This window comes from Drosophila takahashii, chromosome 3R (genome assembly GCF_030179915.1).
Source record: "Drosophila takahashii strain IR98-3 E-12201 chromosome 3R, DtakHiC1v2, whole genome shotgun sequence".
Taxonomy (NCBI): Eukaryota; Metazoa; Arthropoda; class Insecta; order Diptera; family Drosophilidae; genus Drosophila; species Drosophila takahashii.
Window position 1 is genome coordinate 6370162 of NC_091681.1, and position 23508 is coordinate 6393669.

The 23508-nt window shown below is 39.4% G+C and overlaps 2 protein-coding genes across 14 annotated transcripts in view; one reads left to right on the plus strand and one right to left on the minus strand.

Annotated features, from left to right (window-relative positions):
• cpx (synaptic transmission protein complexin) overlaps positions 1–20138 on the plus strand; it is a 28495-nt gene extending 8357 nt beyond the window's left edge. For 5 of the 13 annotated variants that reach the window (XM_017136876.3, XM_017136882.3, XM_017136881.3 and 2 more), the window contains 5 exons: positions 815–826; positions 9853–10010; positions 10300–10432; positions 13046–14159; positions 15529–17121. In XM_017136876.3, the coding sequence (XP_016992365.1) occupies positions 815–826; positions 9853–10010; positions 10300–10432; positions 13046–13119 (377 nt within the window). In that variant the 3' untranslated portion in view covers positions 13120–14159; positions 15529–17121. Of the gene's footprint in view, positions 1–814; positions 827–5807; positions 5963–6020; positions 6155–9843; positions 10011–10299; positions 10433–13045; positions 14160–15528; positions 17709–17996 lie in introns of those variants that run through there. The other 8 variants (XM_017136875.3, XM_017136887.3, XM_017136888.3 and 5 more) reach the window with 8 other exon arrangements.
• Nepl11 (Neprilysin-like 11) lies at positions 6156–9571 on the minus strand. Its single transcript, XM_017136874.3, has 2 exons — positions 8403–9571; positions 6156–7276 (listed from the first exon to the last, which is right to left on the minus strand). Exons 1-2 carry the CDS (start codon positions 9295–9297, stop codon positions 6393–6395), a joined length of 1779 nt encoding a protein of 592 aa, XP_016992363.1. The 5' UTR covers positions 9298–9571; the 3' UTR covers positions 6156–6392.
• Positions 20139–23508: the final 3370 nt, after the last annotated feature.

The following is a 23508-nucleotide window of genomic DNA, read 5'->3' on the forward strand; positions in this document are numbered from 1 at the left end:
AGTACATATCATACTACAAAAATCCACCCGAAATAACGTCCCTCCCAGCCTCACATCAAAAATAAAACAAGAATAAAATGTATTCTTCATTCCTACAATGCCTTCACAACCGAACTTTACCTCATTGTAAAACACACGAACACAAGAGCTTGACAAACACAACCAGCCAAACACACTGAACGACTCCCAAGTGCACAGCAATCTGCAGAATAGCTCCGCTTCTTCCCAACCTCCCACCTCCCTTCATTGCCCACTTCCTGCCCACCCAATCCCCTTCCCTCAACAGCGAAAACTCAACAGCAATAACAAGTTCTCCTCCAACACAAAAGCCAACAATGAACACAGCTGCCTTCGCACCGATAAAAAAACATACAGAAAACACAATTCAATTTCTTCTATTACAATTTCTTTCTGACTACCAACCCTTGTCTTTCTTTCCGCTTTTTATTTAGTACTCGCATATTTACATGAATGCCACGCCCAAGCCAATCCCTATCCCCCGAGCAGCCATGACCCAACTACCTCAATAATGGAAATCTGAATTTGAACTGTCCATTTGAACGGCTTCTGTCAAATTTTTAACCGAGATCCTTCAGCGACAATTGCCTTCAGTCCCAACCATCATCTTTTTCACCAAGCTCCCCAGAGACTATTTATACTAATTCAACTTATTCTATCATTATATTTACTATTATTCCCCCATACACAACTAAAAAGTTTGAATTATAATTCATTAAGCGTCACAGTGAATCAAACCAGATAGTGAAATATTAATAATACTTTTCCTTTACTTCCCTGATCACACGCTCGACAGATGCTGCAGGCGGTAATTTCTCTATTTATCTTGTTTTTTTATTTTTCTATGTCCTAAATATATCTTGTATGCCTTAGTCTTGATGCAATTCACAGCGTCCACCTTATATATTGGACATGCATTTCCACTAGAATCAGTTACTTAAATCAATGGCATAATTTAATCAATATCAATTATATCAATGACACTGTGCAGCATTTTTAGTGCTTTTTAAATTTACCTCGATGGATGCTATATTTTTGGATTCGTTACGAATTCCCAAGTTAAACTGCGTTTTCCAAAAAGTTCCCCGACTCAAGGATTCTTAGCAAAAGGACCTCAAAGTTTGAAAAATGCTGAAATTGGCCAACTTTGCGGAGTTCTCAGAGGCAAATGGATGCATGGTTTGATTCGATGTTAAAGTTTTTTAAAAGATATAAACATCAAACCTTAAAAAACACAGGGCGGCACTACTACTACTATTTTGACCGCAGCTGTATGCATTTATGTTTTTTGACTATGTTTTCTAAAATTGGTTTCTCCTTAAAAAAAAACCTAAAATTATTCTAAGTATGGCGTTTGAAAGATAAAGAGTGTATCTTTTAAAAAACTTTAATATCGAATCAAACCATGCATCCATTTGCCTCTGAGAACTCCGCAAAGTTGGCCAATTTCAGCATTTTTCAAACTTTGAGGTCCTTTTGCTAAGAATCCTTGCGTCGGGGAACTTTTTGGAAAACGCAGTTTAACTTGGGAATTCGTAACGAATCCAAAAATATGGCATCCATCGAGGTAAATTTTTGATGCTGCATAGTGTAATTAATATCTGAAATTCCAAATTAAAATCAACATCAGTGCTATGCCAGCATCTGTTAAATTTGGATGGTGCAAAAAATTCAGATCACTAAATCAGTAAACCCTTTTTTTCAACATTGTCTGACACGCTACCTGCCCATAGATACCATTCGAGATCGCACGCTTAAAGATAGATTATTATACCAGTATATAACAAAGGGCCTTTAAGAGCGCTTTTCCTTTATTTTTTTGTGTACATAATTGGGGAAGCTTTTAGTGGCTTTGCGCATATTCAAAAATCTTCTTATCGTTCTAAATAATGCTCAGAAAATAACATAAAAAAGATAAAAAATAGCGGTAATATAAACGAATTGGACAGTCACTTTAAATTCGGTAATATTAATTTGAGAGGGAAGTTGGCAACCTTTCACTGAAAAATTTCTGCACAACTGGGTTTCATTTGATTAAAACACGCTACCTGCAACATCAATTTAAGAACTCTATTCTAGAACTGAGCATTCTTAGCATTGCATTTGTTTTGGTTATCTGTTTATATTTAATTTTAGACTTTTTATTTTCCCTTGAGTTTTTATGAAATATACCCCTAAGCCCTTACACCCAAACTCTTGCTTTCTGAGAAAATTGATTTGTTAAAACGTATTTTATCTACTTCTTCTACTACTACTACTCAACTATCGAACTACTTTTACTACTGCTATGAACTACTTAAACCAATATGGAACCATACTAACTACAAAACTACTTACATCTTCTACTATAACTACTCTAATTACAACTCAACTACAATCTATATACTACGAATTTACAATGAGGTAAAGTATAAGTATAAAGTATCTACTGAAAATAGCGTAAAAGTTTGTACTTAAAAGATAACATAGACAGCAAAATAATAAGACAACAGCACACCCACAACAATATACCCCAGTTAAGTCTGAGATCAAAAAAGTGCCCCTTTTAAAATTAACACAATCACTGTAAACTTGTTACTGTTATCCATAGCGCTATAAGACATTTTGCCACATTTGACTACTACGAAATATTCCTTTAAGTGGAAAACAATCATTAAATTTATTAAGTCAGGAAAATCGATCAATTTTTAATTGACAGTCGCACGCACATAACCTCTTAAATTCAAGAGACTCTGGCCTTGCTGCCAATTCAATACTTAAAGATATTCTGTATCTTTCGGTTGACATGTTAGCCATAGTTTCCAGACAATAAGACAAGGGAAACAGAGCCGCAACAACGATGAGTTGATTCACCCACTGCAGATTGAAAGCCGTTGCTTAGGAGGAATGGGAGTTCCGCAGAGCCTTGCAAAAGCGGCTAGGAGCTTGGCATAAATTATGTATATTAAAAATTCCTTAAATATCCCTGCGCTGAGTACAGACCGAAATATTTGCATGCGTCTGGCTGTCCGGCCTTCAGCCCACACGATGCTCAGTTGTGCATTTTTGACAAATTTTGCCGTTTGCTGGCATGACGTCGCATTCCTAACGTGCCTGGCAAGGGGTCCCTGAGTGGATGTGAATGGGGATGGGGATGTGGAAGAGGAAGAGGAAATGTTTCCACGACTGCGGATGAGGCACACAACTAATTGCTGGCATTATAAGAAAGACCGTGTGCACGCGGTGAAATGCCTCCGTCCTAGCCAAGAGCCCTGAGCGCCTTTAGCCAAGATTGTGCGAGCAGGCAAAGGCGCAGTGTCAGCGTAATTTCAACACTTGCACACGCCCCTGCCTTCTCACTTATGCACTCACGCCAGCAGATCGCAGTCATAAGTAAATATCGGGTGCTTCGAGGCTGTTAAATTATAATTACGGGCGAAATGCGGTAGTTGCTATCAGCGACTATGGCAATGAAAACGTTGACTAGGGGGCGTGTGCCACCTTCTCGGCGATTAAGCCAGGGTCTCCTTAGAACTCCCACGGACTTCCCCTTATCCCCCTGGGTTGTTGCTCAGCCGTCAGCCGCTTTTCCTGCACAGCTTTCCTCCATGTGTGCACACAGCCGTCCCTTTGACCCAGATGCGGGCGAGGCGGTGGCGGCTTTTACGGTCCAAGGAAGCTCAGCGGGCTTGAACCGGATTAAGCAAGAAAATAATTTGCTGTTCGTGCCTTTTCACCAACTCCTTGCGGAGAAGGCGGCAGAAAATTAAGCATTCGAGACAAAGGGGGACAGGGGTGCGCACAATACTCGACACAAATGAGCGAGCCTTCTCCTTCGCCCTTCCCTCACCATTTCCATACATGAACGCCAGTGTAGGGGTGGCCCATGTCACAATAGAAGTGGAAATGGAACTCTAATGTAGTATTCCTCGACGAGCGCGTATTAAGTAGAATAAATGTCACCCGACCAGCTTCCGCAGCCACATCCTCTGGCACATCATCACATCCGCCTCGGTTGGGGCTTAGCCCTATACTTATGACTGTGGGTAAGACAATTACGCTGGCTCCGTAGGTCCTCTTTGGGCTCGTCCGCGTTCCATTTGCGCCCTGGTTTCGGCACGTCTTCATCATCGGGTCGCGCTGACGTGTTGGTATTCAAAACAGCAGTCGAAGCAATAAAACGCACTCTAGGGTTTATCCGAGAGCTGCGGCTCGTATATCAGACTTATGACTTCTGCCGAACACTTTGTGCTGTACTGTGGGGGAGGGCGTCGCGCTCATCCCTCATCCCCAGCAGCCACCCGATCCCCTGGCAGAAAACAAGCCCAGCGCCAGTTCCACTTCCTCGTGGCAGATAGGTATTAAGTACCCTCATTTCGCCCATGACACGCCGAGAAAAGTAAAGCTTTTAACGGCAAAAAATAAAATGAATGGAGGCAAGAAACCCCAAGAACCAACAACCAATTTGTACAGACTGGCCGACAGATTTTTCGGGCTGTCAGGAACATTTCTCATGCAAATTGAAAGCTTTCGCATCCTTAAAGGGCCATCAATGGGCTTCGCTAACGGGTTGTCCATTTCCATTAGTGGGGAGCAGCAATAGAAAGTGGAGAATAATGGAGAAAAAGGAGAAAAATGGAGGGCCTAGAATGCGGAGCCCATGTGGAGGTGGGAAGTGCGTCTTTCGCTGGCGGTGTTAATTATGTTGGCATGATAATTGCATTACAATAGGCTTGATTAGTTTTTAATTGAGTTGTGCACTTATTCAGGGGCCATCTTGAATCTGCAACTGGAGTCAAGTTTTAAAGGGGTTTCGCCATCAACTTTGAGGGCCCAGTGATGTCCATAGCAGGCACACTCGCAATCGCATTCGCAGCTTGGCGTGGGTGGGCAGCACGCACAAAGCGAGACCGGCGAAAGGAAGGGGAAGTTCGTAAAGTTCATAAAGCAAATTACAAAAGTCCCATAAAAGTGGTCTGCTCCGGGTTGGGGCTCCTCCTGCTGGGATTGTCGGCTATTTGACACCATTTCGCAAATCAATTTTTATTATAAAATGCGTTGGCTAATTTATGAAAACAATAAATGCGTCTGCAAATCAAGTCACAGTCACCCCAAAAAGTTCATTCACAAAGCTATCCAACAAATTGATGACTATAAATTCAATTTAATGTGCGATGCCTTTTGCACCAGCCAAGGGACGGACGGGCGAAGAGGGAAAAAGCCAAGTGTGGTCATCCGTCACCCCCTGACGACATTCCCCATCCGCCCCGTGAGCTCAAGGGAAGAGGGAAGAACTCAAGAGCAGCGAGCGCGGAATGTGCGATTCTGCGCCAACGGCGTTGCTGCGTCTCTGTCGCCCCACATAAGTCGACATCAGAGCGAGCAGAGAAGCTGGCTGGCTGCTCTTATCAGCATCGCAGCCAGGACCAGAGCAAAATCAGAACTCGAGTCGGACTCAATCCGCTGGGACCGGCGCAGGCGCAGGACTCCAGGGGCGCTGAAATCTCGGCTCGGTCCAGCGCCGACTGCGACGCGACTGCGGCAGCCTGCTCGGCGCCAGCACATAAAAGGCCGGGCCAGGACTGCCAGCACTCCTACTCCGGGCTCGCACTCCTGCGGCTGAAGTTCACTCCGCCAGTCCGCCTGTCGAGGCGTTTTCCTGCACTCAGTTCGTGGACACTCGTGGTCGCGTTCGCACTGCACTTCGGGCACCCGCTTCGAATCGATTGAGATGGCCGTGGCGACGACGCCACTGGAAGTAGGGCCACCACCGCCCCGGCGACTGCGGCCGAGCCAGTGTGTCGGGGATGTTGCAGCTCCTGGCTGAAACCGAGTCCAGTAGCGCCAGCGTCGGCTTAGGCAACGGTTGCATTTGCCCACACTCGGGACGCAGACGGAGAACAGAAGGCTCCAAGACGGACAGATAGCAGTGGCCAAGAGCGCCCTGAAATCATGAATTTCATTGGTATGAAGCCTCACTCAAATCTAAGCCACAGTCTGCCTCCAACACTGCTTTTCGATTTCCGGTGGCGGACTTCTTGATTTCGTCTTCTTCCCCCTGAATAAAACACTGCCATCACTCAACCAACCTACTACTCAACTACTCAACTCGCCAAAACACACAAACGCTGTTACTCTTACCGAAACCGTGTCCCATGTAAGTCTTTGCAAGCGAACAGCAAATCGTTTATTTTTCACCTCAATCGCTCATACGTAACGTAATCTATCCGTAAGCATATGGTGGCATTCTGGTGCAACTAAGTTCAGTGGGACGGGCAAAATCAATCGATTGAGGTGGGTCGAGGGAGGCCTCGAGTGGCTGCAGGCACGGCCTATCGATTTTTAACACCAGCGATGGCCACAGCGGAAAGTTCAAGGTTTGAGTTCTGGCCAACTCAGAGGGGATTGCAGCGCTGGTGCTGAGGGTGGAGACTGTCGCCAAGACGGCACTGGAAGGCCTCGCCGAACTCCCGTGAGTTGCGTAGCGTGGCGTGCGTCACCTGCCGCTTGCGGTCCTGCTGCAAGACCCCCAGCTCGGAACGGCAGTCCACGAGCAGGTTTGCCACGAAGAAGAGCCTCTGCAGGGACATCTTCGTTCGTCCGGCCGCCAGGAGTGCGTCGATTCTCTCCTGAAACGTTGTCCGGGTAGCCAGCCATTGCCGGTACCCACTCAGCGCCAGCCTCTGGGCCAGCAGGCTAAGAAGCAAATCGTTGGCGTTCGCCTGTCCGGCGGCGCACTCCTGGAAGACGGCGAAGCGCCGCTCCGAGTCCGAGCTACGCCAGGCGCCCGGAGTGCCGGAGCTGCTGCCCGCAGCCACCAGGCTCCGCGAAAAGTACTCCCCCAGCAGAAGGTAGTTGAGCGGCGTGGTCAGGTTGCTCTGCCCCAAGAGGGCACTAATCGAGGCAAAAGCCATAGAGTAGTGGCGCACTAGCTGGACGGATTGTGAGGGCTGTTGCCGCGGGCGCTGGAACTTGCGCAACTTTTCCAGATTGCGGTACAGGCTCCGCCTGCCTAGCAGGACACCGTGGTAGCTGGCGTCCAAGAGCTCGTCGCCGTTTATGGTTAGGCGCGTAACGCTTCCCAGGAACTGCCTCGAGCTCTGCTGCGAAATCTCGTCGATCCACACACTGCCGGCCAGCTGATCCGCATACGCTTTTCCCAGCACCGAGTACATCCGGGCCAGTTCGACCCGATCAGCAGTCACCCGGGGCGCCATTTGCGAGTAAATGTCGCCGGCATAAGTCTCTGCCAAGTGGTGACAGTCTGCATCCGCGATGTCTGAAAGAATGAAAGCAACAAGGCTTGAGTGTTTTCTTTAAAAGCTGCAGGAACTAATTACAAAGTATATTTATCACTAAACCTCGAACTTATAGAACTGAATCAAAAACCTTTGGAAAGAAAATTACAAAAGTACAAGACAAAACAAGAGAGAAAGCTATAGTCGGGTGTCCCGACTATCAGATACCCGTTACTCAGCTTAAGGGAGTGCGAGGGAGACGGAGACATATAACTTTTTAACTAATGGTCCGATTTGAAAAATTTCTTCCACATTTTGATAGGTATAAATAAAAGCAAAAAAATTGCATTCAAACTTCTCCGAAATTTTAATAAATCTTAATAAAAATGTGGGCGCTAGACACATTCTAAAATCGATTGTGGGCGATTGTGGGCGTTAGAGGTGGCGTGGGGCTCGGCTGAAATAAACTTGCGCTGCGTAGGAAGCCCAAGAATATGTGTGGGTAATCCCAACTTTCTAGCTTTTGTAGTTTCCAAATTCTCAGCGTGCATACAGACAGATGGACATGGCTATATCGACTCGGCTAGTGACCCTTATGAAGAATATATATATTTATACCCGTTACTCGTAGAGTAAAAGGGTATACTAGATTCGTGCAAAAGTATGTAACAGGTAGAAGGAAGCGTTTCCGACCCCATAAAGTATATATATTCTTGATCAGGATCACTAGCCGAGTCGATCTAGCCATGTCCGTCTGTCCGTCTGTCCGTCTGTCTGTCTGTCCGTCTGTCCGTATGAACGCTGAGATCTCGGAAACTATAGAAGCTAGAAGATTGGCATTTTGCATGCAGATTCTAGGAATTCCTACGCAGCGCAAGTTTGTTTCAAAATGGTGCCACGCCCCCTCTAACGCCCACCATCGCTTATATACGATTTTAAAAATTTTAATATTTTGGAAAAGTAAAAATGCAGTTTTATTGTGTTTATCAATACCTATCGAAATGTAGAAGAAATTTTTCAAATCGGACCATTCGTTAAAAAGTTATGCGTGATCAACGTTTTCTATCTCTATCTCCATCTCCCTCGCACTCCCTTTACCTGAGTAACGGGTATCTGATAGTCGGGGCACCCGACTATAACGTTCCCTCTTGTTTATAGTAAACTCACCCATTAGGTAGTCCGTCCAGATCCAGTTCAGCAGCCTGACCATGCTGGTGTTCTGGAGCAAAACGAAATAGTCGACCAGTCTGGGCAGCTGCTTGACGACAATGGTGTCGCTGGGCTGGAGCGTTTTACCGCCCAACAACTTCCGGAAGTAACCGTCCCAGTCCAGTCTGGCCAGCGAGGTGTTTCCAAAGGCACTGCGCTTGAAGTTGCCGTAGCTGAATTCCACCTGGTCATCGATGTGATCCGCCTTGACAATGTCGCGACGACTACGCTCGAGACTGAGCACCTCGAGGGCGGCGACATGAGCACGGCTCTGCTCAATCCCGAAACTCTGCAGGACTTCGCCCACCCGCTGCTCAAACTTTCTCAGAGTGTTTCGACGCGTTAAGTCGGGTCGTATCACCACCAGACGCTTGTTGGACTGCATTATGACCTCAGACTCAAAGAAGTAGGGCGCCCCTACCTCGTGAAAGTTACCGAGAACTGTAAGCCAGCTCTGTGTTTGGTTCGGCCGCTGACTGGCGTTGGCCTTTATTAACTCCAGGGCAGGCCAACCTCCGCTTAACCTAAACAGCTGCGAGCCCTTGAGCGCCTCTATGCCCCGACCGCTCTCGCAGGACTTGAAGAAGTTTACCAGCTGAAGCTCCATATCCATCAGCTGCGCGACGTCCGCCTCCTTAATCATGCTCTGTAAACGCTGCCTTCCCGTCTGACTGAGGTTGGCGCTGTGCGAGCAGACGTAGCCGTAGAAGTCCTGACAGGGCTGCTTGCTGGTGTCCAGGTACTGCTCCAGTTTATATGACAAGGTCAGCAGGTCGTTCTCCACCCTGGCCAGGCTCTCCTGGCCGCAGGCGAGGCCTGCTATCCACATGATGGTCAGTAGTCTCAGAAGCATTTTACCCTAGTGCTGCTTCTGTTACGACTTGAATCGAAATGAACCCGCCACCTCTCACCGATTCTGCCGCAGGTACCTGGCCTTGCTTTTCTCTTCGGAGGTCGGAATGTCAAAGGCCGCTGCTAATACGGCGGCACACTTCCGCGCTTCTGCTGCCAGACTGGGGCTCGGACAGACTGAGTAGTTAGGGTGGTCAAAGCTATGCTTAAGTCCCACCTAATCGCGTTCCCATTCGTTTCCCCCTGTCACTGACACTGGCACTGGAATGGAAACTAAAATCATTCAAAGTGATAACCTACTAGGCGATAACGAGACGAGCTGAGAGGCGGACTTTTAATCAAGTGTGTCAAAATGTCGGGTTATGAATGCGATCCAAATTGGTCACGGCCGATTTTAATTTACTTAGTTTTTAACGAGCATAGTTCTATACTCTGTAACTTTCAAAAAGATTCGACTTTGACCAGGGGCCAAAGTCGGCTTAGATACGTAATCACAAGAAAGCTAAGTTTAAATCTCTGGCTAACCATTCCTTTGTCCCATACACAGGCGCTGTAGGAGGTGATGGAGGCGATGATGGAGACGACAAGGAAAAGGCAGAGGAGGAGGAGAGGGAGCGTCAGGAGGCCATTAAGGAGGCCGAGGACCGGCGCAAGGAAAAACACCGGAAAATGGAAGAGGAGCGCGAGAAGATGAGGCAAGACATTCGCGATAAGGTGAGTGTGAGTGGGTGGGTCTTTGTAAGCTTTGCAAATACAGTGAATGTGCCTTACATACCTATTGTTCCCTGACATAAGAGAACCAATTCCTGGCGCAGCTCAAATTGACTCTAGTAGGGAGTCCTTTCAATGAGCGACTCCCTAACGGAGTCAGATTGAACTACAAAGGACCAAGACAACAAAGGGAAATCTTTAAAAAGTGTTAGCTGATAAGAAAATAGACTCTAGCCAATGTCCAGCGGTCTAATCAACCTGTTGATCTACCGACTTCAAATTAACAATTCAGTACAACATCAAGAAGAAAGAGGAAATCGTGGAGGCGGCACCCCAAGAAGAACCCAATCCCCTGATGAGGAAAAAGAAGACGCCCGAAGAACTCGCCGCCGAAGCGGAGCAGGAAGAGCTCGACGATTTTACAAGTAAGTTTTCGCTGTCACTGTCGATTCCCGATACCGTTTTGCTCAGCTACTGGTATCTATGTACTGCAAATCGAAGCTTGCAAGGCAACTGGCCTTCGATCCCGCCCCGATTGCTCCTTTTATGAACTGTATAAGATTTTCAGTTATCTTCTTTTCGTTTGCCAATACTTTGGCAATGGCTCACGAGAGTCTCGCCAAGTCCAGACAATACCAAAACCTTTTGACTAACAAAATCAAAACCGAATAAATCAGCTAGATACTCTACGGCGCTCGAAAGTAGTAACTGTGTTTATGTTTGTGCATCTGTGTGCCTCTCTAACTGCAATCGAACTATCCAGTATAACTCTCTCAACAACTGCCCACTAACCAAATCTATCTATCTATCTATTTATATGTACTCTTTTCCATGTGCGCATAATATTTAAGCCCTAAACCTAATCTAATGCTAACTTAAACTGCAACCCTATCTGTCTAAAATCTAACCTTCAACTGTAATGCAACGACGAATATAAACATTGCCAATTACATATTTTTACACCAAGCGTGCACACCATTCATATTTTTTATTTTATTCAGTTTCCCTACTTCAGTTAAGCATCACTGTAGTTCATCCCAGTGACGGATCCAGGAAATGGTTGTGGTTAAAAGGAGTTTTTAAATTCAATTTTTTGTTGCGTACTTTTCAAATATCTTATTTATTTTATTTATTTTTCAAATCCCCCCGTGGATCCGCACATGGTACATACTATAGAGCATTTAAACAAAATATCTGTGATGAATTATTGGTCTTAATTGTGGGTAAACGCTGTAATTAATGAATTGCTATTAGCAGACGAATTCATTGTAATTAGGTTCTCAATTAATTAGAATAAGGTAAGTGCGACAAATCGTAAAAACGTATATTCTTCTTTTGTGTGGTAATATTGTTGTAATACATTTGTATTAAATAACTACTTTTCCGACTCCCACATCAACAACAACAACTATTTTTGACTACTCTCGCTCTTTCGATACCTACCACCTATTATGTGTAAATTAATTTGTAAAATACTGAGCTTAAAAGACGAACCTTTATCACCCAATGCTGGACCGCCTTCAACAAGATCAAGAAGCCATGAAAATGAATGGATATTTTAGAATTGATAGCGCAGGGGATATACAATTGTTTTCTACTTATATTATTTAAAACATCAATGTCACCAAATGCACTTCTGTTATACTAATAGCGCCTATTATTTCACATCTTAATATAAACACTAACAAAATACTTGTGCTTGTGTGGTAAACTGCATTTTGAAACATAACACTCATAACAAAATAACTATAACTTAACCTTAAAAAAAAGTATCTACGATAAATGGACGAGCAACAATTACAAAACTTTTTCCCTCTCGTTGACTCTTTCCTTTCAATATGTGTACTATATGTATTTTACATAATGCAAAATTGTGTGTAAAATATATATATTGCTCATATACTGCATATGTATGTGTATTTCCTTCGCACCAGAATCAACATCTTAGTCATTTCTTCTCTCTCAATCTACTAAAATATAACAGAGCTAAAAAACAGTCGATAGTCATTCAACATATTCAATCCTTTTGTTCTATTTTCTTTTGGCTTTTTTAATAAGTTTATTATACCCGTTACTCGTAGAGTAAAAGGGTATATTGTATTCGTGCAAAAGTATGTAACAGGGAGAAGGAAGCGTTTCCGACCCCTAAAGGTATATATATTCTTGATCAGGGTCACTAGCCGAGTTGATCTAGCCATGTTCGTCTGTCTGTCCGTCTGTATGAACGCTGAGATCCCGGAAACTACAAGCAAGAAGGTTGAGATTTCCCACACATATTCTTGGGATTCCTACGCAGCGCAAGTTTATTTCAGCCGAGCGCCACGCCTTGTTTCTGGCGCCCACACCTTTAAAGATTTCCGAGAAGTATAAATGCAATTTTGTTGTGTTTCAAATCGGACCATTCATTAAAAAGTTATGCGCAATCAAAAAAAGTTTAGATATCCATCTCCCTCGCACTTCCTTTAGCTGAGTGACGGGTATTAGATAGTCGAAACACAAACCCGACTATATCGTTCTCTCTTGTTTTGTACTACATTTATGTATAAATTATTTTTTTTTATAAATAAATAATATAACTTTTAGCTATATGTCAAAAAAGATTGAATAAAGAAAGATTAAAAAGTTTTAATAAATAAGTAGAAAGTAATTTTACTTTAAGCCTTATGTCAATTAATGAATAATTACAAGAAATGTCGACAGAAATGTCACTATCGATGTTTTTGCAGCTCTACATCTAACTAAAACTTTTAACATACTTAATCAGACTTTAACTGTGACGTTTACACTTACAATTTATAGTCTTTTTAAAAACACGACTAATCTTCGAGTAATTGCTTATTGGTTTTGATTTTTACGAGTCTTTGACGCTAAAATATTTCTTCGCGAATAATATATATAGTTACAGCTACAGTAAACCAGTTACAGTACAAGAGCATCCATGAATACATATACATAACAGTTAACATATGAAACATTTGTAGTCTATTCTACAAAATATGCTTATTTATTGCTGTTTCCATACTCAATTTCTTTTACAGAACTGAAAAATCAAATAGAAACGCAAGTAAATGAGCTAAAAACCCAAATAGAGGGAAAATGTGTCATGCAGTGATATGTCAGTCATCATAATAACAAACAATTGAATATAATGAAAATATACAAATAACATTCAACCGATAAAAGGAAATTTATTTAACTCGACCTGAAATTGGATTTGTTAATATGAGATCTGTTAAGTTATATTGAAAAAAATAAAAAAAACTAACTAAAAGCATTACAAAGCTAGAGCCTAAAATAACTGTAACCCGGCAGCGACATAAATCCTATAAAACATTAAACCCCAAAATCAATTACAGCTATAATCCGAAACGAAGAAGATATGCGAAATCCAAATGCGAACAGGACGGTGAATTCCTAAAGAATTTTAATGTAGCTAAAACATAAACCAAATTATTTAAAGCCCAACTATAGTAAAAGCCTTTAATAATATTCAAATCACTTTGCTTCGATAATAATGTAATATACTCAAACCCAATTTAAAATACATAATCGTTGTTTAGTTGATAACATACAATAACATAACGATCTAATAAATATATCGAGTCGGACGATGACATTCGAAACCAAATTGAAAGAAATAATACAAATATAAAACATAATAAAAATCAAAACAAAACAATTAGGCGAATGGTGCGACAGAGGAGGCTGCTGAATCCTGTCGAACCGTCAAAGTATGTTGCTGAAATCACTTTGGACTTGAAATCCATCAATAAGTATAGAAAAAAATGAACCAAATATCGGCGAATATGTTGAAATTGTCATTCAAGCATATATATGTATACACCCGTTTTGTATATATGTAAATTTAGTGAATTTAACCACGAACAAATGAATATACTTGCAAACGAATTGACTGCAGATACGTTGAAATTATTGCTGATTCTCTAAATTGTTCACTAAGAAACAGAAAAGATATCTATAAAAATAAATGAAATGTTTCAGTCAATTTGTTTTTGAAAATTCGAGACAAAACATCTTTAACAGCTGCTACATTTTGTTTCTTTCTTATACAAACAACATACCAACACTACAATTGAGATTTTCAAACTCTTTGAGATAGTTAATGATCTCTCTGATTGATGCTTCTGAAATGTAAGTAAATAAGATTACTATATTCCTAAACATAAACCTTACCCTTACTAATATATTATCAACAGTACCAGACTTAAGATTCATTTCTCATTTATTTGTATCCATACTGGTTAAGTTTTTAATCAGTTACGGGTATTCCGTAGGAAATATTGTTAAACAATATAATGCGAAAATATATATAGTAGTAGCTATTTAGACAAGGACAATAGCTTATAAGAGATGCTAGGCAGTTCGAGAGCATAATGCTGTGATACATTTAGCATACATTTTCCCCCAAAAATTTACTAGCCTCCAAACGATTTCTGCACCGCAAGAAGCCGGTAGAGAACAAAAACAAAACATGCATGCACAAAAGTCGGCCACAAGAAACAAAGACACCAAAGCATACGACATATGTATATAAGTCCTTCCACCAAATGCCCTTTACAATGACGGGACCAGGATAACGACAGTCCGCCGATTGTCCGAAGCATCCGCTTGTGAAGGGTAGGAACACATTCGATTACATGCTAACTCCCACATACTATTACATCTTCGCACAGACTCTTTTCAGTCCCACCAAAATTGTATATACTTATACATGGGTCTTTAACGGTATTTCACCGACATTTTCTAAGGTACAGATCACATTACCGTGTGCATGGATGTATGGACTACAGATCGAGCCTTCCCCGTTCTAAGTCGAGGCACTTTCTACCTTCGACTTCACCGTTTACTCCTGTTAGGTTTCCAAAACTTTGTCTAAGATAAGGGACTATCCATCCAAAAATGGACTTCAGTTTGCATGCGATTTGTGACGTGAACGGCTCGTGTATGTTTTATCAGTCTCAGCATACATACCTTTTTCATATATCACATGTAAGATACATATGTGTTATATTTGTACAATGCCCTCCCTGACTGTGAAATTAAATAGTCGACCTTTTAGAAACATTATTGAGTCTATATGAAGCGTGCATTTAAGCAGTTTGTATTGAATCGATGCAGTCTTGCAGTCGGAAAGGACATTTTTACTCCGGGTAACCGGGTATAGCTTCTCAGTCGAATATCTCTCTTGTCAAATTAAACTAAACTAAACTTAATATACTAACTATAATAAATGTTTTAATCACACTGCATTCTATATATATAAATATCTCTCTCTTTCTCTTTCTCTGTTGTCTCTCTCTCTCTTTCTCTTTTTTGTTTTAAAACACTCTCTTTAAAATCTTTAATCTGCGCCACTTCTACTCTGCCTCAAATTCTATATCTGAAAACAACTTGAACAACATTTGCAACAACACGAAACAACAACAATATCAACTATTACAACAACATCAACAACAATTCTACCAATTCTTCACAACTACGATTTGATGGTCCTTCCTAGACATGTACTCTCGGTGTTTTATAAATATCATCAACAACAACCAGAACAACAGCACAAGAAAACGCCTACAGCCAGTACAAGAACAACATCAACAACAACATCAACTACAGAAGTATCTAAATGTGTATTATAAGAGGTTAATTATTCTATCCACGCAAACAATAGAAGTAAACAACTAGCTACATGAATAACATCATCATCTAAACTAAATCATCGCAATTTGCAATCCAACATTCCCTACCATATTTATAAACGTTGTGAACTAATTTTGGATGTGGCTTAGTGTGGCTTATGCCACTGCATAAACACATTCGTGTACTTTCACTTAACATAGTCACCAGTAATATGCATATGCATTTAAATGGCTATATGGTGTTGTAAATGCTTGAAATTGTGTACAGATCCAATAAATAGCAACGAATTATATGTGTACCTTCCTGCAATAAACTGCATAAATGAAAAAGATAAATATTCAACTTTCTGTATCTACAATTGAAAGCTAATATCTATATCTTCAAGTCTTAGCATTTCAAGCTTTGCCCCATAATTTTTCTAAAAAATGTCAGATTTCTTGTTTTCGCATATCGGTAGGACAGCAACTAAATAAAATGGCTTAATGCCCCTCTATGTCAACCTAATAAAGCAATCCTATAGTGCCCCCTCGCTCCATACAAAGTTAGGAACGATCAAACTAATGAATGAATGCCTTAACGTGGCTCAGAAAACTAGACCATGAGTAGCGAATAGATGATAATAAGAAAAGGTGACTCTACCCTAAGGAAAGGTACTTGCAATCCCAAGCTTTGGTTCCCCAGTCGCTACTCTATTACTGAATCGGTATCCAAATATCTTAGCTACAATCTTTTCAAGCTCGAAACTATAAAATCTATAAAGTAATGGCTTTCTAAATACTTATAGAAAATGTTTACCTAGATTCTACTATATCTATTGCGTTTTTCTCTGAGATACTTACATATATGAAGTTGAAGGTCACTTAATTGTTTAATAAATTGAAAAATAAAGAAAACGAACTCAACAAATTGAAACATATTATTCAATCATAACCAAGTTTTTAACGTAATCATAAATGTTTAAAATGTTAATTGGTTCTGACGATTTTACGTTCATTTATAATTTGTTAATATTATGTTACCGTTAATATTATAGTAATGAAAATGTAATTATATGTATAACAGAAAGTTCACGAAACCAGAGATAATTATGATATATGATTATCAATATATATATATATATATATATACACATACATATATATGTATATGTGTAACTTACATATATATGTGTAACTTAATAGGGAAATGAATTTAATAGAGAAACAACAGACATAAATTATAAATAATAATAATGTTGAAAAGAATACCATTCAAGTCATTATTAGATGTGAAAGAAGTTCTATACACAACAAAAGAGTAAACAAACAGAAGAAAAAACAAAAACGTAAAAAAATCGTTAATAGTTGATTAATTATATTGTTACTTTGAACATTTAATTAAAACAAACAAAAAAGGTATAATAAAATAAATATATATGTATAAATATATATGAGAAAACACAAAAATACATTTGGTTTTAATTCTGAGTCGGCCATTATCTCCAGGCGTTACCATTACCTTACCTTACTACACTCCATGCGACCAAATACATAGTCCTGATTACACTCTAACTTCTACCTGCCTGATATATGATACGTATAGAGAACTTAATTTGGCATGACTGTTCGTCTATATGTTTTTCTATCTATGTGTACGTGTCTCTCTTTCCTTCTCGCTCTCTGTCTCTCTCTCTCTCTCTGTATTATCGATCTGTCTATCTATGTCTAAATCTGCTCCTCAAAGTGCCTGTCTTGCAGTTCAAAACAGTCCACACCTGAATTTATGTACATCCATGAGTTTGATTGTCAGAACCACATGTACGTCGAAAGGCCAACATCTGCTGTCTATTTTTGCTCTGCTGTAAAGCCTTAAAAGCTGCCGAAGACTTTGTAAAAAATGTGTTTTGGAATGCGCCATGTTATCAATCAATCGTTAATGAGTTATCTACGTACCATTTTGAGTTAGGCATCAAAAGAGTAAGTATGTGTCATTTATACGAAAAAGACTAGATATTTTTAGGCAATGTAACTTTTTGTTGTGTAACCGCCGCCGACTACACCTGGAAAGGTAGGTAATTGCATAGCCAACCATTTTCTATACCGCACCACACAACATGGACATAAAATTCCACATAGGCACAGATACAAGAAGACCATTTTAAATTCCACTTAATTCCAAAAAGAAATACAAACTAAAAGAAAATTAGAGGGTAATAACAATGAAACTCAAAACAAACTATGTCCTTTCATTTTTATAGTTTTTCTACTCTTCGGTTTTAGGCAGTTTTTCTAAGTTATTCATGCCCTACTAAGTTTGTGTACCATTAAACTGATTTTGTCTTGTTTATATTTTCAGCAAAGTTGAAAAAACGTCTTAGCGACGCTTTTAAAAATTGCCCATTGAGAAACTTGTTCTGAACCAAGGTCTTGAGGATGAGAGTCATACCCCGATTCGGTTTCAGATTGCACAAATGCACGCGTACGGGCCAGCTTTGGCAAGTGTGTATATGTGAAAGAGTAATACAAAGTACTATGCTCTTTTCAACCCTTCAACGTGCATTACCTGCCAAATCCTGCTCCATGGCGGCTATACTAACTTGTGTCTAAACTAGGTTTACATTAAGCGATTTCAAGATGTGGATGCACTTTTATCAAACTAGCCCTATTGCCTATTTTGTAATAACCCAACTATAAGACAATTTTACCGGTCCCCTCTTTGAGAAAGTTGTAGATGGACCCAAGCGTGAGAATCAACATTTTTGTATTAGCATGTTTGAAAACGTTGGATATTTGAGTAGTAGTAGTATAACTATTTTAGTTAAGCGCTAAGCAACGCACATTGAATACATTGATGCATTGAATCAGTTAGTTCCTTTGTACTTGAAACGAATTGAGCTATTTTAGAGTTGGCTTGATTTCGGTTATTCCATAGGCACAACGATTAAAATATAGCAAAATTATGATACATCTACATACATATACTGACTAGAAGAAATCGTAGAAACCAAATGTGAAATCAGAGATGAATCAACAACGACATTAGTTTAAAGCAATTAGAATAGCAAAATCGCCGCATACCCAAAGTCTTTCGGTGCCGTGTGCACTTTCTTATAGCATTCATGAATGATTTCGAGAAATGTACGTGGCTCGAATATATACGTTAATTGCCAAATAATTCATAAGATTTTTAAAGTACCTGAAATTCCATTGACCCTACTGGAAGTCTAGTATTAGGTTAAGGTCCTTATAATGATATCACGTATTGCTGAATGCAGACGACTTCCTGTTTATTTTTATCTCTCCTGCACGACAAATGCGTGTTTCTACAAATTTTAACATTTCCATTAAAATAACCATTTACTATATAATACGAAAAATACCTGGTTCGGCTCGCCGAAAAGTAAATATATTTTCCAATTCGTTATCTTTGATATACCGACTAGGCAGATGTGCTAAATATTTGTTTAGCGGAGCTATCATTTTATAAGAACTTGGAATAGATAAACATGATTTTAGCATCAATCATTTGAATAAAACAATCACATCTAACTAAATCGATTTCGTGTCTTAATTTTAAATATCTCATGATTTTACAATTTAAATTATATAAATAAGTAGGGAAATAATTGAAAAGAAAGAGTCAAAAACAAAAATCATAGGAATTATAGAGTCTAAGTATATATAATTTACATACCAAAATGACCGACTGAAATTATTGTTAAAAGTTTTATGAACTATACTTGCATATACATATATTGATATGATCAAGTAAATTAATAAACAAAGAAATATATACATATACAAAGAATTCAGATAATATATTAAAGTTTCTATACCCTATTCAATCATAAATTTGCGATTCAATATATACATGAAAACCTAAATTTAATCAAAGACGAATGAAATCAAACTTGAAAGAAGCCATGAGGAGCATGCTTAAAGTCAAATGCGTTATTTAGAGCCCCATATAAGTGAAACAATAGTTTTGTCACGTGCATCAAGAAATAATAATTTTTTTTATATTATGAAGACAACTTACCTGTTTTTGTTAAAAATCCATAATTTTTAATTGGGAATTCTTTCAAAAGAATAGAGTATGATTTGGAAATGGCATATATTTAAAATAACGTCTTTAATATACCCAATAAAAACCGAATGCAGCTAAATAATAGTCACCACCCTAACCATTTATCAAAGCTAAATTTAACATTCTGGAATTTCAAGAACAATTTAATAAGAGTAACTTAACAAAAGTCGACTTTTATGTCGAACAAATATTGTTCTTTGGCCAAGGTTCTTGTCCATGAACTAATCATTCTCGCCCTGGCAAGTGCGAGTAAACAAATGCTGTAGGCGACTACCAGTATTGAACGAGTTAAATTGAATTATATTGCATTGTAATATGTTGTATTGTATTTACTGTTGAATTGTATTTTAATATAGAATGAGTTAATTTCCAATAAAGAGTTTTTAAAAGCATTATGAAAAATTCCACAAATACCGTATTTTATTTTCAGCACTGGGTGACAGTTTTTCTACCCTCACGGAGTCGCCCTTACCACCGCAAATCATTCTTTTCACATTTTTATTGTAGGACGCATTTATTGGAATTTGGTAAAACTTCTCCTTAACAATCGAAGCTGCTGTCGTTGTGCAGGCAGCATTGTTTAGACATGAAATTCCTAAGTGTTTGGAATTCGGAGATTCTCTGTGCCAGATGATTGTGCAGTCTTCCTTTCATCCTTTCGCTCTGACTTGGCTGTGCATTTTAGTCATTATTCCAATACCGTCCAAAAGTTCGTCCTAGCAAATAAAGTTGAATGAAAAAGGGGGACAACTTTGGAGCGTGCTTTAAATTCTGCAGACATACTTAACTTAATTAAAAAAGTTAATCGCTTGCGTGCTTTTTAATGCAACAAATTTAGTATAACTAAACATTTTCGAACTAGCATTCATACACTAATATAAATTGTTACCCTAAATCGCCCTCAAAAACTATCTTTTCGCCCGTGGACTTAAAAAATCGCCAATAAAAATAGGACCTATGCGATTCGCCCATTTATTTAGAAAAAGTGTTATAAAAAATCCCAATGGAAGTTTGGTTAAATTTTTCATGATTTTTCTTGAGTTAACATAGATTTTCCTGTTTTAAGGGTGATTTGCCCTAAAATTAAGGTGAATTTTACTAAAATTAGTGTCGAATTTTCTGTTTTTATAGGCATATTTGGGCATTGCTCGGCTGAATTTGGGAAGCATGTCTTAAAAAAAAGCATTTTTTTTAAATTTTTAAAAAAATGTTTTTCCAATAAATAAATGATCAATATTTTTTAGTGTATTTTTTCAGTTTTCTTCACCAGCTAAAAAGGTCAAAACCACTAAAAAATTAAGTTTGATTCATTAGGGAAAAGATAAAAAAAAAATTGGGCATCGGTCAAAGGTTTTTCGCAATTCGAATTTGTCGGTGGGCGCACAGCACAAATTACACTATGCAGCATCAAAAATGAACCTCGATGAATGCTATATTTTTGGATTCGTTACGAATTCCCAAGTTAAACTGCGTTTTCCTAAAAGTTCCCCGACGCAAGGATTCTAAGCAAAAGGACCTCAAAGTTCGAAAAATGCTGTAATTGACCAACTTTGCGGAGCTCTCAGAGGCAAATGGATGCATGGCTTGGTTCGAAGTTAATGTTTTTTAAAAGATACACTCTTTATCTTTCAAACGCCATACTTAGAATAATTTTAGGTTTTTTTTTAAGGAGAAACAAATTTTAGAAAACATAGTCAAAAACAAGAGAGAACGCTATAGTCGGGTTGTTGTCCCGACTATCTAATACCCGTCACTCAGCTAAAGGGAGTGCGAACGCTGTGTCGGGTTGGTGTCCCGACTAATAATCGTAACTCAGCTAAAGGGAGTGCGAGGGAGATAGATATATAATTTTTGATTGCGTATAACTTTTTAATGAATGGTCCGATTTGAAAAATGTCTTCTACATTTCGATAGGTATAAATATACACAACAAAATTGCATTTATACTTCTCGGAAATCTTTAAAGATGTGGGCGCAGGACCCATTTTAAAATCGTTAGTGAAGGATTGTGGGCGTTAGAGGGGGCGTGGCGCTCGGCTAAAATAAACTTGCGCTGCGTAGGAAGCCAAAGAATATGTGTGGGAAATCTCAACCTTCTAGCTTTTGTAGTTTCTGAGATCTCAGCGTTCATACAGACAGACAGACGGACAGACAGACGGACAGACGGACAGACGGACAGACGGACAGACGGACAGACGGACAGACGGACATGGCTAGATCGACTCGGCTAGTGACCCTGATCAAGAATATATATACTTTATGGGGTCGGAAACGCTTCCTTCTACCTGTTACATACTTTTGCACGAATCTAATATACCCTTTTACTCTACGAGTAACGGGTATAAACATAAATGCATACAGCTGCGGTCAAAATAGTAGTAGTAGTGCCGCCCTGTGTTTTTTAAGGTTTGATGTTTATATCTTTTAAAAAACTTTAACATCGAATCAAACCATGCATCCATTTGCCTCTGAGAACTCCGCAAAGTTGGCCAATTTCAGCATTTTTCGAACTTTGAGGTCCTTTTGCTAAGAATCCTTGCGTCGGGGAACTTTTTGGAAAACGCAGTTTAACTTGGGAATTCGTAACGAATCCAAAAATATAGCATCCATCGAGGTAAATTTAAAAAGCACTAAAAATGCTGCACAGTGTTATCGGTGGCGCGTAAATTTTTTTAAAAAATTGTTTTAATAAGTTTAACTATTTTAGTATTAAAAAAAAATATTTGTTTTTTCAATTAGTAACTTTAATTTTTTGCGTTTATGCAAAAATAGTGCACTGATAGTGCACCGATAGTGCACTGTAAGCCGAAATTTAGTAAAGGAGTACGCTAGTGAAAGAGAAAAATTTGTTTTTAAGCTGCGGCTTATTATTGAAAAAGGTTGGCTTTGGGGTACATTTTTATTTTGATTATTTTATTTAGTTCATATATTTTTAGATCTATACGGAGGCACCATGGATAAATGGACAGATAGTAAATAACAATGCAGTTTTCTGCGTTAATTTTTTAAATAAGTTACTTTCCAGGCGTACCCTTTTTATACCCGTTACTCGTAGAGTAAAAGGGTATATTGTATTCGTGCAAAAGTATGTAACAGATAGAAGGAAGCATTTCCGACCCTATAAAGTATATATATACTTGATCAGGGTCACTAGCCGAGTCGATATAGCCATGTCCGTCTGTCCGTCTGTCTGTCTGTCCGTATGAACGCTGAGATCTCGGAAACTATAAAAGCTAGAAGATTGACATTTTGCATGCAGATTCTAGGAGTTCCTACGCAGCGCAAGTTTGTTTTAAAAGGGTGCCACGCCCTTTCTAACGCCCACAATCGCTTTTTTACGATTTTAAAAATGTCAATATTTCGGAAAAGTACACACAAAAAAAAACTTAGTAAAATCAACTGTAATAATTGTCAAACAGGCCCCAACCAGCAAAATTGTCAATTCTACTAAGTAAATAGTCATTTCACAACAACAAAATACACACAATTAGCAAAGACACAAACCCAAAGCAAAAACAAAATACACGTAACCATTTTAATAGTTACGTAACTATCTTTGTTGGTCAATTTTACCAATCAAATTTTTTTGTGTGTAAATATGCAGTTTTATTGTGTTTATGAATACCTATCGAAATTTTATGAATCGGACAATTCGTTAAAAAGTTACGGCGGATCAAAGTTTTTATCTCCATCTCCTTCGCACTCCCATTAGCTGAGTAACGGGTATCTGATAGTCGGGCCACCCGACTATAGCGTTCTCTCTTGTTACTACTGATTTCGA